Source organism: Artemia franciscana, unplaced genomic scaffold (assembly GCF_032884065.1).
Source record: "Artemia franciscana unplaced genomic scaffold, ASM3288406v1 PGA_scaffold_53, whole genome shotgun sequence".
Lineage (NCBI taxonomy): Eukaryota > Metazoa > Arthropoda > Branchiopoda > Anostraca > Artemiidae > Artemia > Artemia franciscana.
Genome location: NW_027062694.1, coordinates 444618 through 460175, shown reverse-complemented (window position 1 = coordinate 460175; position 15558 = coordinate 444618). Strand labels below are relative to the sequence as shown.

General features: G+C 35.1%; 1 protein-coding gene and 1 non-coding gene across 4 annotated transcripts in view; both read right to left on the bottom strand.

The window, feature by feature from the left end:
• Positions 1 to 14228, bottom strand: part of LOC136041992 (GA-binding protein subunit beta-2-like) — a 46634-nt gene extending 32406 nt beyond the window's left edge. The window contains exons 1-3 of one of the 3 annotated variants that reach the window (XM_065726821.1): positions 14170 to 14228; positions 7124 to 7350; positions 3851 to 4048 (exon numbers count right to left, since the gene is read on the bottom strand). In XM_065726821.1, the coding sequence (XP_065582893.1) occupies positions 3851 to 4048; positions 7124 to 7342 (417 nt within the window). In that variant the 5' untranslated portion in view covers positions 7343 to 7350; positions 14170 to 14228. Of the gene's footprint in view, positions 1 to 3850; positions 4049 to 7123; positions 7351 to 14070 lie in introns of all 3 variants that reach the window. The other 2 variants (XM_065726820.1, XM_065726819.1) reach the window with 2 other exon arrangements.
• Positions 1701 to 1808, bottom strand: LOC136041995 (U6atac minor spliceosomal RNA). The gene has a single exon (XR_010621144.1). It is a non-coding gene; the product is annotated as a U6atac minor spliceosomal RNA (small nuclear RNA).
• Positions 14229 to 15558: the final 1330 nt, after the last annotated feature.

Sequence of the window (15558 nt, the reverse complement as noted above, 5' to 3'; positions counted from 1 at the left end):
TTCAGTCAAGCACGTAGCCTTTGGAGGGAAAGGGGAAGAGGGTAGACTATGCCGCTTATACAGATGAAAATATTCATTCATTTTATGTTTAGCTTTATCTGTTACTTGAATATATGTTCATTTTAGGTTCGATTGTTTCATTCAGAGTGAATTCTTCTTGTTTCAAATTCATTCTTTACTTTTAATAGGATTTTTTTAACTTGATTTTTTTTTCACTGACATAATTCATTTTTGCATCAATAATATTACTGTTGACTAATAAGCAGTAATAATAATAATAGTTAATTGTAATTAACAGTAGAAACGTGATACTAGTAGTCACAACACTGTGAATAGCTACACAATGATTTTAAGACTTGTAACAATTCCAAACAACCACTAATCGGATTGGCATTGCATATTAAGCGACCTAGAGAAATTTGAATTTCTTTTAAATACAAAAGCCCACAAATTCCTAAATTTATAATAATTAAATACAGGGTTAACCTCATTCGTAAAGAAGGGCCAATTAACTATCAATATTGTAACAAAATTAACTTATCTTAAATCAGAGATTTATACTTAAGTCCAAGTAATAATCATACCTACATTGTAAATGTGACCGTTAAACGTAGTTTTTTTTTATGCTTTGAAAATAAAACTTGCTTATGGAGTTGTTCAGTAAAGCATAAATGCCTTCCCGCTGCCAATTCTAAGAAATTTCTCGAATTCCTCCGATCCTGATAAATCCTGCCATTACTATTGTAACACTTCGCAGCGAATACAACGTATTTACAGCACCGACAAAGAACAAGAGAAAAAAAAATGGCAAAAGACCCCTAGCAAAGCTTTGCAAAACTTGACAAAAATAGACCACAAGCCAAATTCACTGGGGAAAAAAATTTGCAAAAGAGCAGTAACAAAGCTGGGCCAAATCTGGCAAAAATAAAATTCCAGGGAAAACAAATAGCAAACTACCACTGGCTTAGCTTGGCCGAAACCGGCGAACATAGACCACTAGAAAAATCCAAGATAAAAATAATGACAAAGACCACAAGAAAAGCTCAGCAGAAATCAGGCAAAAATATAATCAGGCTCCAAAAATAGCAGAAAAAAGAAATGGCAAGAGACCACTACGTCCTCGACGACGCTGTTAGACATTATCCACCGTTATAAGGTGTATCCACCAAATTTCACCACTTTTTTTAACGTCTTCTTCGTTTTTAACTGTCGGTAACGTTCCCAACGATGGATCAACTTCGAAGTTGTTCCTAACATCAAAAAAAAAAAAAAAAAAAACGGGGCAAGACACTCTAAAGTAATTGCATGATTCATTGCTTGACCACCAAAAACATATAGTGATATATATCAAAGATTGCCATCCCACTTATTCCCATTTCAACACAAAATCCACCGTTCGCAAATTTATCCACTGTTCCTTTCGAAGCCAGAATTAAATGCTTTTTCGATACAGAAAAGATTTGTTAACCAGTCAGACAAGTCATTTTAGTTTATTTCCCAGAATAGTTTACTTATGACTAGTTAAATCAATATCTGTCGTGATTTCCTTCTGTTACCGACATGGGGGTCCGAGGCCCCCACCCTTCTTTGGTATATCACTGCCTGTATGACTGCAGAAAAACAAAACTCCACATATTTACACAGGGATTACAAATTTCACTATTCAAATTGTCATAAAAAAAAAAAAAAAATTGTGCTAAGAAAAAAGGTGGTCCACCCTCTGCAAGAGAGAGTGCCATGTGAACCATACTTATGCTGTTCAAACCTTATATGAGGGAGTGCTAACCTTCTCTGCTTTTCTAAAGCACATTATACAAACGTACCATTTTCTACATATACCAAAAAAAGGTTACGTTCACATTACAAGATAGTAAGGAAGAAAGGGGAGAGGATGAAAAAGCTTCACCTGTTCTTGTTTTTCTAATTTTCCGCGATATTAATATTCATTAATTTCCCTGAAAATCCAGATATAAGACGGATTGCGTTGTTAAGGCCTTCAGTGCAATCTATTTTATAGAATAGTTGATTAGTATTGCTAAGGCCTATCTTCCTGTAAATTAAGTATAAAAAACAACAACAATTTTTTCAACTGAAAGTAAGGAGCAACACCAGGACTTAAAAAGAACGGAAATTATTAAGTATATAAGGACGGTTGCCCCCTCATCAATTACCTCATTCTTAAAGTGTTTTAGTATTTTTAAAGAAGTTTCTTGTTTTTATGATTAATCAGAACAGTTTAAATTTTGTCGTTCTTAAAGAATCGCAACAAAACGCCAAACTTTAGCGTAAAGAGGAAGGTATTGATAAGGGGACGACGCCCCTCAAATACGTAACCACTTCTGTTTGTTTTAGGTTTTGATATTGCTCCTTACTATTAGTTGAAACAACTAATTTTTTAAATTTTATTTCTGATCTTTTTTAAATAATGCCGGGAAATACGGCTCCTCTAAATTGAAAATTCCTTCCCATCACAGAAAATCCCTCAGAGAAAGTTTTCAAGGGCAAAATGTCCCCTCCCCCCACGAAAATTTCCCCAGACAATTCCGTTCTCGCTGAAAGATCCCCTCAGAAAATTTCTTGCAGACGAATCTGGATGAATTTTTTCTTAGCACACTTTCATTTGAAGAACACTTTAATTTCCTACTGTTTTCAAATTATCCCCCCTTCTGTGGAAAACTTTTCCTACACCCCCCCCTTAGCAGAAAGTTACTACCGCAAAAAATCCCCCAGGATAATTTATCCGGCGCAAAAGTCCCCTACGGAAAATTCCTCTCGTGGAAAATCTACCCTACGGAAGAATCCTCTAGACAATTCCAATCCATTGAAGTTGTCCCTCGGACAACTCCCCCTAACCTCTCCACATGTAAAATTGACTCAGCAAAGAGAAGTAATCAAATGAAATAATTTCGCATAGAAATTTTGGTAAATTCTCCAAGCGTAAATTTTTCCTGGAAATACCATCCCCGGAAAATTATTTCCATGGAAAATACCCAGCAGAAAATTATCCCCCTCCCCCACCCCCCTGAAAAATGCCAGTTTGCTTTCAAATAACAAATACTATATGTAAACATCGGGTAAATTTCATGACTTACAGACCTTCCCTGGAGCATAGAGAAGAAATTCTGGAAGCTCCATTCAATTACACCAACAACAGGATGTTTCTCAAGCCACCACCGCCACTAGCCAATTACACCAACAACAGGAGGCTTCTCAAGCCACCACCGCCACTAGCCAATTACACCAACAACAGGATGCTTCTCAAGCCACCACCGCCACTAGCCAATTATACCAACAACAGGATGCTTCTCAAGCCACCACCGCCACTAGCCAATTACACCAACAACAGGATGCTTCTCAAGTCACCACCACCACTAGGGCCTATGTGGCCCTAGTGTAGGTCTTTCAAAATAAGGTTGGCTTAATTAATAAATATATAATAACAAGGTTTTCTCTTTCCTGCATTTTCAGCGCTTTTATGTAACTGTACTTTCTGTTTTTAGAAGAGGCTTTTAATTTGTCGCTTATACATTTAATTAATAAATAATAATTTGGGATTATATTTGTATCTTACAAAAGAAAAAGAGGGATAAATTTCCTATAATTTCATAGTAAAAATGTGCTTTAGATACCCTGAGTTACATCTGTAACGCATTTTTGCAAACCACTCATATTGTTTCTTATTCCTGTGAGACAAATAGCCCCGCTTTTTAAAATCTGATTACTTTTATAACCTATTGTGTGAAACGTGATTGGTTCTTTTGTACCAAATATTAAACGAATAAAAAGAATGAAAAGCAATTGAGTCACAAGATTCATTGCAAGTGGCCCCTCTGTTTCTCTATGATCTTACCATGTCTTGTGCATCTAGGTCGGTACCATGTTTCACTAGCAACGTTACAATATCTGTGTATCCATGCTGAGCTGCAAAATGTAAAGGGGTTCGATCTACTTTGTTTCGAGCGTCTCTGCACACGCCTGTCTTCAGGAAAAATTCAACAGCTGCAGTATGACCATTCTTAGCCGCCATGTGTAAAGGGCTTGTGCCAAGCTACAAACATACAAAATAAAACCATTTGTTTATGTACAAATAGATAAGTCAAAAGCTTTTAATAAAGAGAAGAGAAAAAATTAGGGGATAAAGGTAAAAATGCTTATATAGTGCTTATACATTATGTAAATATAAAATGTGGTTTCTTCCTTTAGATTATTAGGGGTTTTAGCAAAATCCACACAAAATTACACCAATTACCGCGTTCAAGAGAAACTGGATGTATTAACAGTTGAATTTGTTAACGGTTTCTTTATGCTGATTGTAATGTTCCCCTCTTTCTTCTTTTTTTTCTGATTTGGATTAGTTTGGAGACGCTTCCGCATAGTTCCATTCCCAGAATCAAATTCCAAGCCCTCCTTTGTGTTGCTGCAGCTGGGTTTGACCTCTGGGTCCCGTGTTAAAAGATGAGGTCAATCCTTCTGCTCAACTATTTCACTATTTCCATCTGCTGACCAACTCAGCTTGTCCTGAGAATACATACAATTGTCATCATACTGGCAACTGATCATTTCACATTGCCTTGTCTTGCCTCTGATCGTCTCAACTTGTTTTGTGATTTTCGGCAGTTAACGTGTAGTCTCACTGTAACAATATCTTTTTTTTGTATTTACGGTTAGAAATCTGCTTTATTTTAGACTGGTTGTGGATAATCTGGTTAGTCATTTTGCAGATACCTTAGACTCAGTGGAACTGTTTTTTGTGTTTTTTTTTCTCGTCTCAGTTTTATCAGATTTGACCCTTTTAAACAGTTAAAACTCAGCCTCGTTACAGACCGGCTGCAGCTAACTGGGTCCCAAACACCAAAAACAAGAAGAACAATAGGGAATTTTTTAAGACAGCCGGAAACAAATTAGAATGAATATTTCGGCCCTATGTCCAAGGGCCGTCTTCCGCAATACAAATAAGAAAAAAAAAATTACAAGAGGATAAAATCAATGAAACTAAAATGAACAGTTTTTTTCAAAAGAGTCCCAGCATTCTTACCTTTGCAAAATTCAACCAGGACTGATAAATAAATTGTGATGAAACGAGGTAATTCATTGAAATGAAAGAAAATGATTTAAAAACACGTTTCAGCAGCGGAAAAAAGCTAGGCTGGCATTAAAAATGCGTTTTTAAATCAATTTCTTTCATTTCAATGAATTGCCTCGTTTCATCACAATTTATTTATCAGTCCTGGTTGAACTTCGCAAAGGTAAGGATGCTGGAACTCTTTTGAAAAAAACTGTTCATTTTAGTTTTATTGATTTTATCCTCTTGTAAGCTGTTTTTTCTCATTTGTATTGCGGAAGACGGCTTTTGGACATAGGGCCGAAATATTCATTCTAATTTGTTTCCGACTGTCTTAAAAAATTCCCTATTGTTCTTCTTGTTTTTGGTGTTTGTGATGGAAAGGCAGTGTGGTCTTCGTCGTTACTAACCGGGTCCCCTGGTTACCGTAAATTGTCAGTGCAAATGTTTGTTTTCTTATTCTTTGTTTTTGTCTCTTCTTCATCTCTCGGTTTTCTTAAATTGCCCTTTTATTGTCCAAAATCAATATTATTCGATACCAGCTGTGGCTAATTTTACCTCTTTTGCGGTTATATTAGACTTTTGGTAGGCTATAGCTTTTTATTATGATCTCAGTTTATTAGATTAGCACCTTTTAAACATTGAAGCATCAGCCTCATGACAGACTGGCTGTTAATAACTTAAAAGCTAATTTCTTAACTTAAGTTGTATTATAAATAAAATCGATCATTTTAAGTTTTTTTGGTAAATCAGAATCTGCCAATTCAATTGTCTATTTTTCAATTACAAATTGACCCTGTCAATCAAAAGAAAAAAAAAAAAAAAAACAAGAAAGAGCGAAGCTTTAAACGAAACATATATTTTCTAATTTTTCTGTGTTTTGTATATAGCACAACAATTGTTCAAAAAAGATGTTTCTGTAACCTTCTGTCCCACTCATGTTTTGTGGTTCCAAATCTAAAATTTTTGGGGGTAATATTCCTTCTTTTTCCATCTCAGCAGAGACAGTGAAAACCTATATGAGGTACCTTTATTATTTACAATCCGTCCCTGTCTCTCGTGTTTTCTAAAGTGGTAGGATGAACGCGATCCCGTTTTTTGCATGGTTGTGATAATATCTATAGTAATAACCGTGCTAACGGTAGCCTTTTTCGTAATTACCACAAGATACCCTCTTTTCTTCCGGTAATCGTTTCAACTGTGTGTCGGATTTTTCTGTATTTTCTTGAATTTTTGTTTGCAATGAGTTGTCTCCGACTTCTTTTCTTAAGTGAAGGAGCACATAAGCTTTAGATGCTGCTACTATTCACAAAAATTCTCATTTTTAGGAATTCCGTCTAGAAAAAGCTCGATCGAGTTTCTGAGCAACAACTTCTTTTCCTTCACTAAGTGCCAAAACAAAATGTTAATGGACACTTTTTGTTTGCTTGTTGTGAGTTGAAGTCGATTTTAAGTTTTTCATAGCTAATTTTAAAGGTCCTTCTTGCTATCAGCTGATGCATTCGACTGGTCTGTAACACATACAGATGTCATCTTTCCGCCAATCGTTCTTTTCATGCGGGTGACAGTACCCTTGTTTTGCCTCTGATAGATTATTTAAAAGATTTTTAGATTCTTTGCAATTAATATCTAGTTTAGCTGGAGAAGCTAGTTTTTTCTTGACTGAGCGCCTATGCAACAGGAAGGACATCCACCATATGGGAGTAAAAGTTCATTTGTGATGCAAATGAACGTCATGTTTAGATTCAGGATACAATTCTGGGTATATATTTGCTGATTAGGGTGATGGGAATATATACTCTGTAAATATATAGATTCAAAGAAATACATGAATTTCTTAGAAAAACCACAGAAACATGGAAAGAAGTAAAGATTCTCCCCCTGCAAAATTTGTTAGTTGTGATTATTCTGCATTTTATGGTTTAAGAATTGTTTTCTTAACATGCTTCCTTATCTCCAGCTGGGCTCCTAGGCTTATAATAGGCTAATGGTTGGCTAATTTAAAGATTTGTACATTTACATATATAATTTTCAGTGCTATATTATGAAAATTGTTATTACCCAGTCAGTGCTAATTGGTGCTCCCATTTCAAGGAGACTCTTAATCCTTTGCACATTTCCACTGCCTGCTGCTTCTAAAAGACTTTTACCATATTCAAAAAGCTCATTATTGTTGGCACTTCTCACTGGAATTGAGGTGAACTGAATTGTTTCAGGATACTGATACTTTTCAGATGACATTTCACCATTTGAATTTTTGATAACGACATATGACTGCATGTCAAGTCCTGGAAAAAAAAGCTTTAGCTTCTGGCCATTTGGTCTAAAATACTACCCTGCAGAAGGGGGTTGAAGGCGGAGTGGGGGGTCCTAAGATGTGTCAAAAGGCCTAGTAACATTTAGATTTTTTTTTCTTAATGATGCAGTCTTCTTGATTTTCAGCCCCCATGTCAAAAATCATCTAATGTCACTTCTCTTTATGGTGAGACTAGTATGCATTTGTACGCATAGGAATTAAAGCACACTGAAGAATTCTCTGTATGTGAATGGGATTGAAAGATTTTCTCCAGGAATAAAAAATACAGGCTAAATCATCAAAGTTGGAAATGGATGGTAAATAAATATAAGAAAGAGGGATTGTGGCTTTGCCACAACCCCTCTTTCTGCCAATTATTTTGCATGTTATGAAGCAAAAACGGTTTTCTCAATTTGTTTCTTTCTTAAAAGTCCCTACTCTAGACCTTTACGATTTAAAAATTAGGGGGTGGAAGTAAAGTTCATTTCAGATACGAATGGATTTCATATTTAAATTCAGGATGAAATTCTTATTCTACAGGTATGTCTATTTCTTAGCTATTTCACTAGTGAGTTATTTGGAAAATTTACCCTAAAAGTTTACCTAGCCTACAAAAGTATGCAGATTTTGTGGGCTTGCTATTAGCCTTGTCCATCTTTTATGTAGGTCTATATTTCTTATCAAAAACACATTCAAAATAGGGTAAGATACCCAGTAGTTGACAAACTAATCCGCTCCTTAAAAGCTAAACCATTTTAATATCTCTATCATGCTACCTAAAAATTTGATTATTGCACCATTGGATGTGTCAACATCTTTTTAATGTAAATGTGACTAGCTTGAATATCTTAGCCATACACAACACACAACTTTAAACATACTGATAGCCAAAAGTGGACCCTAATCATTGGTCAGACATTTCAAGCTTGAGCCTAATCTTAAAAAACGCTGTCTAATCTATGACACAGGATAAAGCTTGAACAACACATATTAATGACAGACACAGTCAACCTACCTTGGTTGGACTCAATACAAGACAAGTGCCATAAAAGAGAATTATACTTATGTAGACTAGGGTGTAGAGCTAACTTTTGTCTAAACTCAAATTTTAAAAGACCCAATGCTTTCCAAGATTATAGTCAGCCAACTCGTCTAGTCCTAATCATCAACCAATCACAAATTGTCTAACTGCAATACACATTATATCCAAGATTAGATGTGAACCCTTTCTGATCTTATTGTCTCTCAGGTCACCCACTTTCCACAGTAAATACTGAGCAAGATCTTGGAATCACTATTGATATTGAATTAAAATTCAGCACTCATGCTTGTGCACCCTAAGCTTGAATTTGGAATGTATCTAGCCTCCCCTTATTTTAAAAAAGACATTAATATGTTGGAAGATGTGCAGAGACATGACAAACCAAAGTGATACCTGACATCCCAGAACATTTGTACTCTACAAGACTAGCAAAGCTGAAACTACCAACACCTGTACATGGGATAAATAGAGATTATGCCATTTTAACCTATAAGTTAATGAGTGTTAATATGCTCTCAGCATTATTTCCTACTGTTGGTCCTAACTAAAGAAATAAAGGTCATCAGTTGAAACTTATTAAGCAGCCTACCCTATCCAGATTCTGTGCTCAATTCTTTTCTTCAAGAATCATAAACGCTTGGAATAAACTCCCAGAAAAAACTGTTGCCACTAAATCTATGGACATCTTTAAACAAAGACTGGATGCTGAGTGGTCCTCTAGAGAGTGTTAACTCAATTTGGGTGCTATGGATCAGCACAGTGCACATGATCATTAAAAAATCCTGAATTCAACTCCAATCATCAACTCTGGAGCTCAACAAGGAGAAATCCTTAGGTTGCTCCAAGCTGCGATATAAGGTAATTAGAAGCCTGCTGTCAATTTATAGAACAGATAATTTTAATCAGTATATCTGACTAAGATTAGGCACTGGCTGAGCACTGGGGGTCTTACCCTAACAAATGAAGAGAAGGTCAGGGTTAGGGGTTATTGAGAAGCAACCATTAAAAAAATCTTACTTCATAATATGCAGAATAACTTCAGCTGAAACATTTTGACTATAGCTCAACTATCCTTTAACCCCCCTCCTAAAATACAAATATATAGCCCAAATTATATATCCAATACATTTTGCCAATGTTTCTCTTGTTTTATCCCTTGTACCAATATATTCAATCAATAGTAACAAAACAAGAACAAGAAAAACAAGAATGATAGATGGTGTGGTAAATTTATGACAGTTCATATAACTGCCTTACCAATAAAGTAAACATACCACTTGATGCCTTTTTTATGTTCTTTACAAATATAATAATTGCCTCTACTGCAAATTAAAATTTAAGTACTTTTTAACCTAACCCAACCTGACCTAGCCTTGTTATGAACAATTCACTGCCCCATTACAAATCCTCAATACAAGGGAGATGTGGCAGCCCTAGAGAGCATACAGAGAAGAGCAACTAAGCTTTGTGCCCCACACCAACAGATTCCCTACCCTGGATGTCTGCACTGCCTGAAGATACCCACATTAGTTTACTGGCAGCACAGAGGAGATGTCATTTTTGTCAAGAAAATGCACCAAACTACCATGGCTAACTCCATTTTTATTCCCTCCCTTGCCACCATGACAAGAGACCATTCATTGAAGCTGCAACAGGAGCCCTCCAGATGTAGAGAGAGGATGAACTTTTTCTCAGTACACGCTGTCCCAACTTGGAACAGTCTTTCCAATGAGACTGTCAGTGGTGAATCAATTAATTCTTTAATAAGGTAGTTGATTTGGAGTGGAGTAATGCAGAATGGAAGTACCAGTGGGACACCACACTCCATCAGACCCACTAATTGTGTCACCTTACCATTTCAATGGCAAGATGTTCTACAGGAGGATGCAGTCCATCTTATCTTGCTGTAAATGCAATTTAAGGTAAAAAAAGGTAGCATTGTTTTTTCAAAAACAACCAAGAAAAGACAGCACTGAAAAAACATAGTATTATTTTGTTGAAAACAAGCAATAACTTGTTCTTTAATTGATAATTCATCATTTTTAAGAGCTCAAAATTCCTTAAATGTGAATTTGCAGTAGGGATGATTATTATATTTGTAAAGAACATAAAAAAAGGCATTGAGTGGTATGTTCACTTAATTGGCAAGTCAGTTATATGACTATCATAATTATTTGAAAATTCATCATTTCAAGAGCTCAAAAGTGCTTAAATTTGAATTTGCAGTAGAGCAATTATTAAAGAACAGAAAAAAGGCATCAAGTGGTATATTCACTTTATTGGTGAGTCAGTTAGCCTATGTGAAATGTCATAATTTCACTAATGGTGTAATGTAGCCTATTTTATTTATTTGTTAATACCAAATACAGTAAGCTTTGAAGCTTGTCGCACTAAACATAATAAATAGAAATTATGACAATACTGACAACATAATACACACATACAAATCAATGAAAATAACAACTACAACAAACACTGACAAATAATACTATAAATTATTTAAAAATGATTTACTTTGAAAATTTGTTTCTGCTAGTTTTGTTTTGAATCTGTTAGAAATGTTTTAGGTAGAGGGTCATTCCATGGCTTCCACACCCTGCTATAAAATGAATGTTGGCCTATTTTCCTTTTTGAAAGTCAGGGGTGCAATTTATGTGGGTGATAATGGGTCCTGTTAGTGTCATTAAATGTGAAGAACTGTGATGTACTTATATTATCAATGCCTTTGATTATATGGAATGTGTTAATAATGTCTGTCCTATCCCTTCAGAATTGAAGGCTTGGTAATCCTAGCCTGTGCAGTCTATTTTCATATGGCAAATGTTTTGAATAAGGTACAAGCTTAGTTGCTCTTTGCTGTATTTTTTCAACCCTTGCTCTGTCTTTTTTATTCAATGGATACCATACTGACGAATTGTATTCAAGTATGGGTCGAACTGTTGATTTATAATGGCAATGAATGAACAGAGATTAAACTTATGGAAATTCCATCTAAGACATAATAGCTGATAGTTTGCCTTACGAGTTACTTCAGAGACATGCCTGTCAAAGCTAAGAATAGAATTAAAATGAACACCAAGGTCACAGACATTTTCAACAGGTAAAATTGAATCTCCAGCAAGATGGTATTGGTAACTTTGTTCTACTTTGTCAAAGTAATGGACGACCCTACACTTATTTTCGTTGACAAACATGGAGTCAACATTACACCAATTGTGCACTGCATCCAAGTCTTTTTGAAGCAACAAAGCTTCATCTGAATTTATCAAGGAGTGGGAAAGCTTCATGTCATCTGCAAACATTTTAACTGTGGAATGGTGGACAACAAGAAGCAAGTTATTGATGAAAAGGCAGAAAAGTACTGGACCAAGGCAACTACCTTGTGGAACACCACTGAAAACCATCTCAGCAGAGGACAAAGCATCACCTACAATCACTTTCTGTGTCCTGCCTGTTAGATAATCACCAATCCAATTCAACGTTCTGGCACCAAGGTGATATACCTCACACTTTTGAAGTAAAGGCAGAATGGAAATTTTATCAAAGGCCTTAGAAAAATCTATATAAATGCAATCAAACATGAGACTTTCATCTGCAATTCTATGGAAGTCAGTAATTACTTCCAAAAGCTGTGTATTACATGAACGTTTTTTATGGAAACCATGTTGAAATGGATGCCAAAGAAGATTTGATTTGAAACAATTTTGTATTCTCTTGACAATTAGTTTTTCCATAATTCTGGAAAAAATTGAAGTGTTTGATATTGGTCTATAGTTTTTAAATTGTGTTTTCATGCCACTTTTATACAGGGGTTTAATTACTCCTTTTTTCCATGCCAAAGGGCAAGTACCAGATGCCAGACACAGATTATACAAATATGTCAGTGGTTCAGTGAGTACTATTGCAAGCTCTTGGATCATATGGTTTGAAAATTCATGAATGTCTGGTGATTTATTTGTGTCAAGATGCTTCAGTACCTCAAACACTTGTTGATCATCAAAGTCAGAATCATCAAAATCTATTGTGAAATCAGTAGAAAAAATAGGATCAATAGGAGTATCACTGTGAAGTTGTGTAAAAACAGATGAGAAAAGTTTATTAAAATGTTCAGCTTTTTCATTATCATTGTCTATATTTGTCTGTGTTTCAGGGTCAGTGAATAAAGTTGAGGATGGGGACTGTGAAGTCTGGTTTTTTCTTATATTTTTCCAAAACCTTTTTGAGCAACTTTGAGCAGATGCAATGATAGAAGATTCAAGTGCCTCATGATTTGACCAAAGAAGCCTAGTTGCTCCATTTCTTGCTCTTTTATATCTTATCCATGACTCAGTGCTTCTTATTTTAATATGCTCATGCTACTGATAAATTTTTTGCTTATAGCTTGTAGAATTTCTCAAGGAAGATTTTGTCTATTTCTGTAGAGCTGAATATAAACTATAGTCAGAATAAACTTGGCTTGACCCACTACCAAAGCTTCATGAATCAGCTCAAATACCTCATAAACATTGTATTTATTTTCCCTCAACTGTTCTGTGATACATAATGATAAAATGAAATTTCTGAAAGACTCATAATCACCTTTAGTGTAATTATACTTAAGGGTCTGTTTTTGAGGAGTAGAATCATCACCTGAAGATTTTAACAACAGTTTAAGAATGGTGTGATTACTTTTTCCTAATGGAGGTAGAATTCCAATATTTCTAACATCATCAGGAGATTTTGTTATTACCAAGTCAAGGACAGAAGGAGTCAAATCATCCCAAAATTATGTAGGCTCCTGAATGTGTTGGCATAGGTACGTGTCCTGCAATTTTTGAAGGAAATGATGCTCAAATGATTGATTAGAAAGTGAGGTTATTTGATTTGTCTAATCAATGGAAGGTAGGTTAAAATCACCCACCACTTATATATATATTGGAAATATACAATTTGGGCTAGGCTATATATTTGCATATAAAGGGGTTGGGGGTAATGTATAGTGAAGCTAAATTCAACATGTGTTAGCCATAATGCATATTAAGAAGTAAGAGTTGTTTCCTTCTCAATACCCTCTAATTTAGACCTTTGCCCCAAAATAGGGTAAACATCTATATTAATAGAATATACAGATAGCTAAGAAACAAACTTACTCCTATAATTGGAATTTTATCCTGAATCCAAATAGGCCTATGATATTCTTTTCTGTTGAAAATTTAATTTTAACTAGCCTATCCTTTCAAACTTTGCCCAAGTATATAGCCCATATTATCTATCTCTTGTATTTAGACTTAAAATGAAATTTTGATTCAAGAGGTAAATTTGTTTCTTAGCTATCTGAATTGTCTGTTGGTAGGCCATAGATAGCCTACTTACAAAATATAGTTGATTTTAAAAAATAAATCAGCCTATTTTCCAGTTAGTCTAGACCTGTGTTTGGTCTCAAAAGGGGGAAAAGGACTGGAAATAATTGCAACAGCAGTGGTTATCATTCTTGAAAAGTATTGAATGATGAAACTAGGCTAATGGTATATTTCTTTGCTTTTCTTATATGACTTATGCCATATTATACACCTTAGCATATCCACATATTTTTTTAAATAACAAAAAGATATTTTGTCCTGAAAGCAAATAGGTTAACAATATTAGAGTATTCATTAGTCCAGGATACAAACTAAAAATTGAGCTCCTTGCCTATAAAGAAAATAAAATATATTTCTTCAAGTTTATGATAGTTGTAGGCTTATTTTATAACAAAAAGTTACTGTCAGATAGGGTATAAACTTTCTTTACACTCTTCATCAGCTTTTTTGTGTTTTTATCTATTCTTCTTAGTTTGCTATCACGACGTCCTCTGAGATGGCACGGCGAATTTTTAGAGTATTTAAAAAAAAGCAGAAAAAATGTGAAACTTGTGATAAATCTAAGAGCCAAAAATGATGGGAAAGAAAGAAAACACCTTCATAATCAATGATTATTTTCGAACTCTATAGTAATTGTTTTGATCTTCAGGAATGTAATTTGCAATAAGGCAGGGAAAACTGCCCCCTCAAGACCCAAGTTTACCCCCTTCCAGCTGAAGTTTATTTTCTGCGAAAATATTGCCAAAATTAAGATAACCCTGTATGATTAAAGTGCTAAGAGAAACAGGCCAGTGTGCTTTAGTATGTCTTTGCCTTGATGGTTATATAAGACTCATTTTACAGTTTTCACTGTTAGTTTCTTTTGATTAAGGAAAATGATTGGATCCAACTTTGCCCTCCCCCCCACCCCGCCACGAGGATTCTGACGAAATTACGCCGATTTTGTTCTTCGAATGATCAATCTGCAAAGATGCTACTTAATTGACCTTACATCATTATGTTTTTCTTTTTTGCTAAATGAAAGTGCTAAGATCCTAGAGATATCTGAATTAAATCAAAAGGGTTTACATTTTTTCCACCAAATATGGTATTGAATAGAAGACTTTAATGATAGTCTGATCAAAGACCTTAGACCCTTCTTCAGAGCAGACTGAACTCTAATTTTCTGAAAAAAAAAAGTAAGAGAAGTAAAATGATAATTCTCAAAATTCCAAAAAGTTGTTCAAACAGTTCTTGGTAACAAACTGTAATAAGGAGCGACCCGGCTCAATAGTAACCGAAACTCTAATTAACGGAATTTTGATACCAATAGTTACTTAAAAAGAATCCCATTATACTGCTGATTTCAAATATATCAGTTTCATCAAGTTTAGTCTCACCCACCAAAAGTTACGAGCCTGAGAAAATTTGCTTTATTTTAGAAAATAGGGGAAAACACCTCTTTAAAAGTCATAAAATTTTAACGAAAATCAGGAATTTGGAATTTTTTGCCAGAAGGCGGACCACAGATACGTTTATATTTGTTTGTCTGTTTTTTTTTTTGTTTTTTTTTTCAGGGGTGATCGTGTCGACCCAGTGGTCCTAGAAGGTCGTGAGAGGGCTCATTCTAATGAAAATTAAAAGTTCTAGTGCCATTTTTAAGTGACCAAAAAAATTCAAGGGCGTCTAGGCCCCTTCCCACGCTCATTTTCTCCCTAAGTCACCAGATCAAAATTCTGAGATGGCCATTTCAGCATAGTCGACAAACCTAATAACTATGTCAGTGGGGGCGACTTCCTCCCCCATAGTCCCCGTGGGAGGGGATGCAAGTTACAAACTT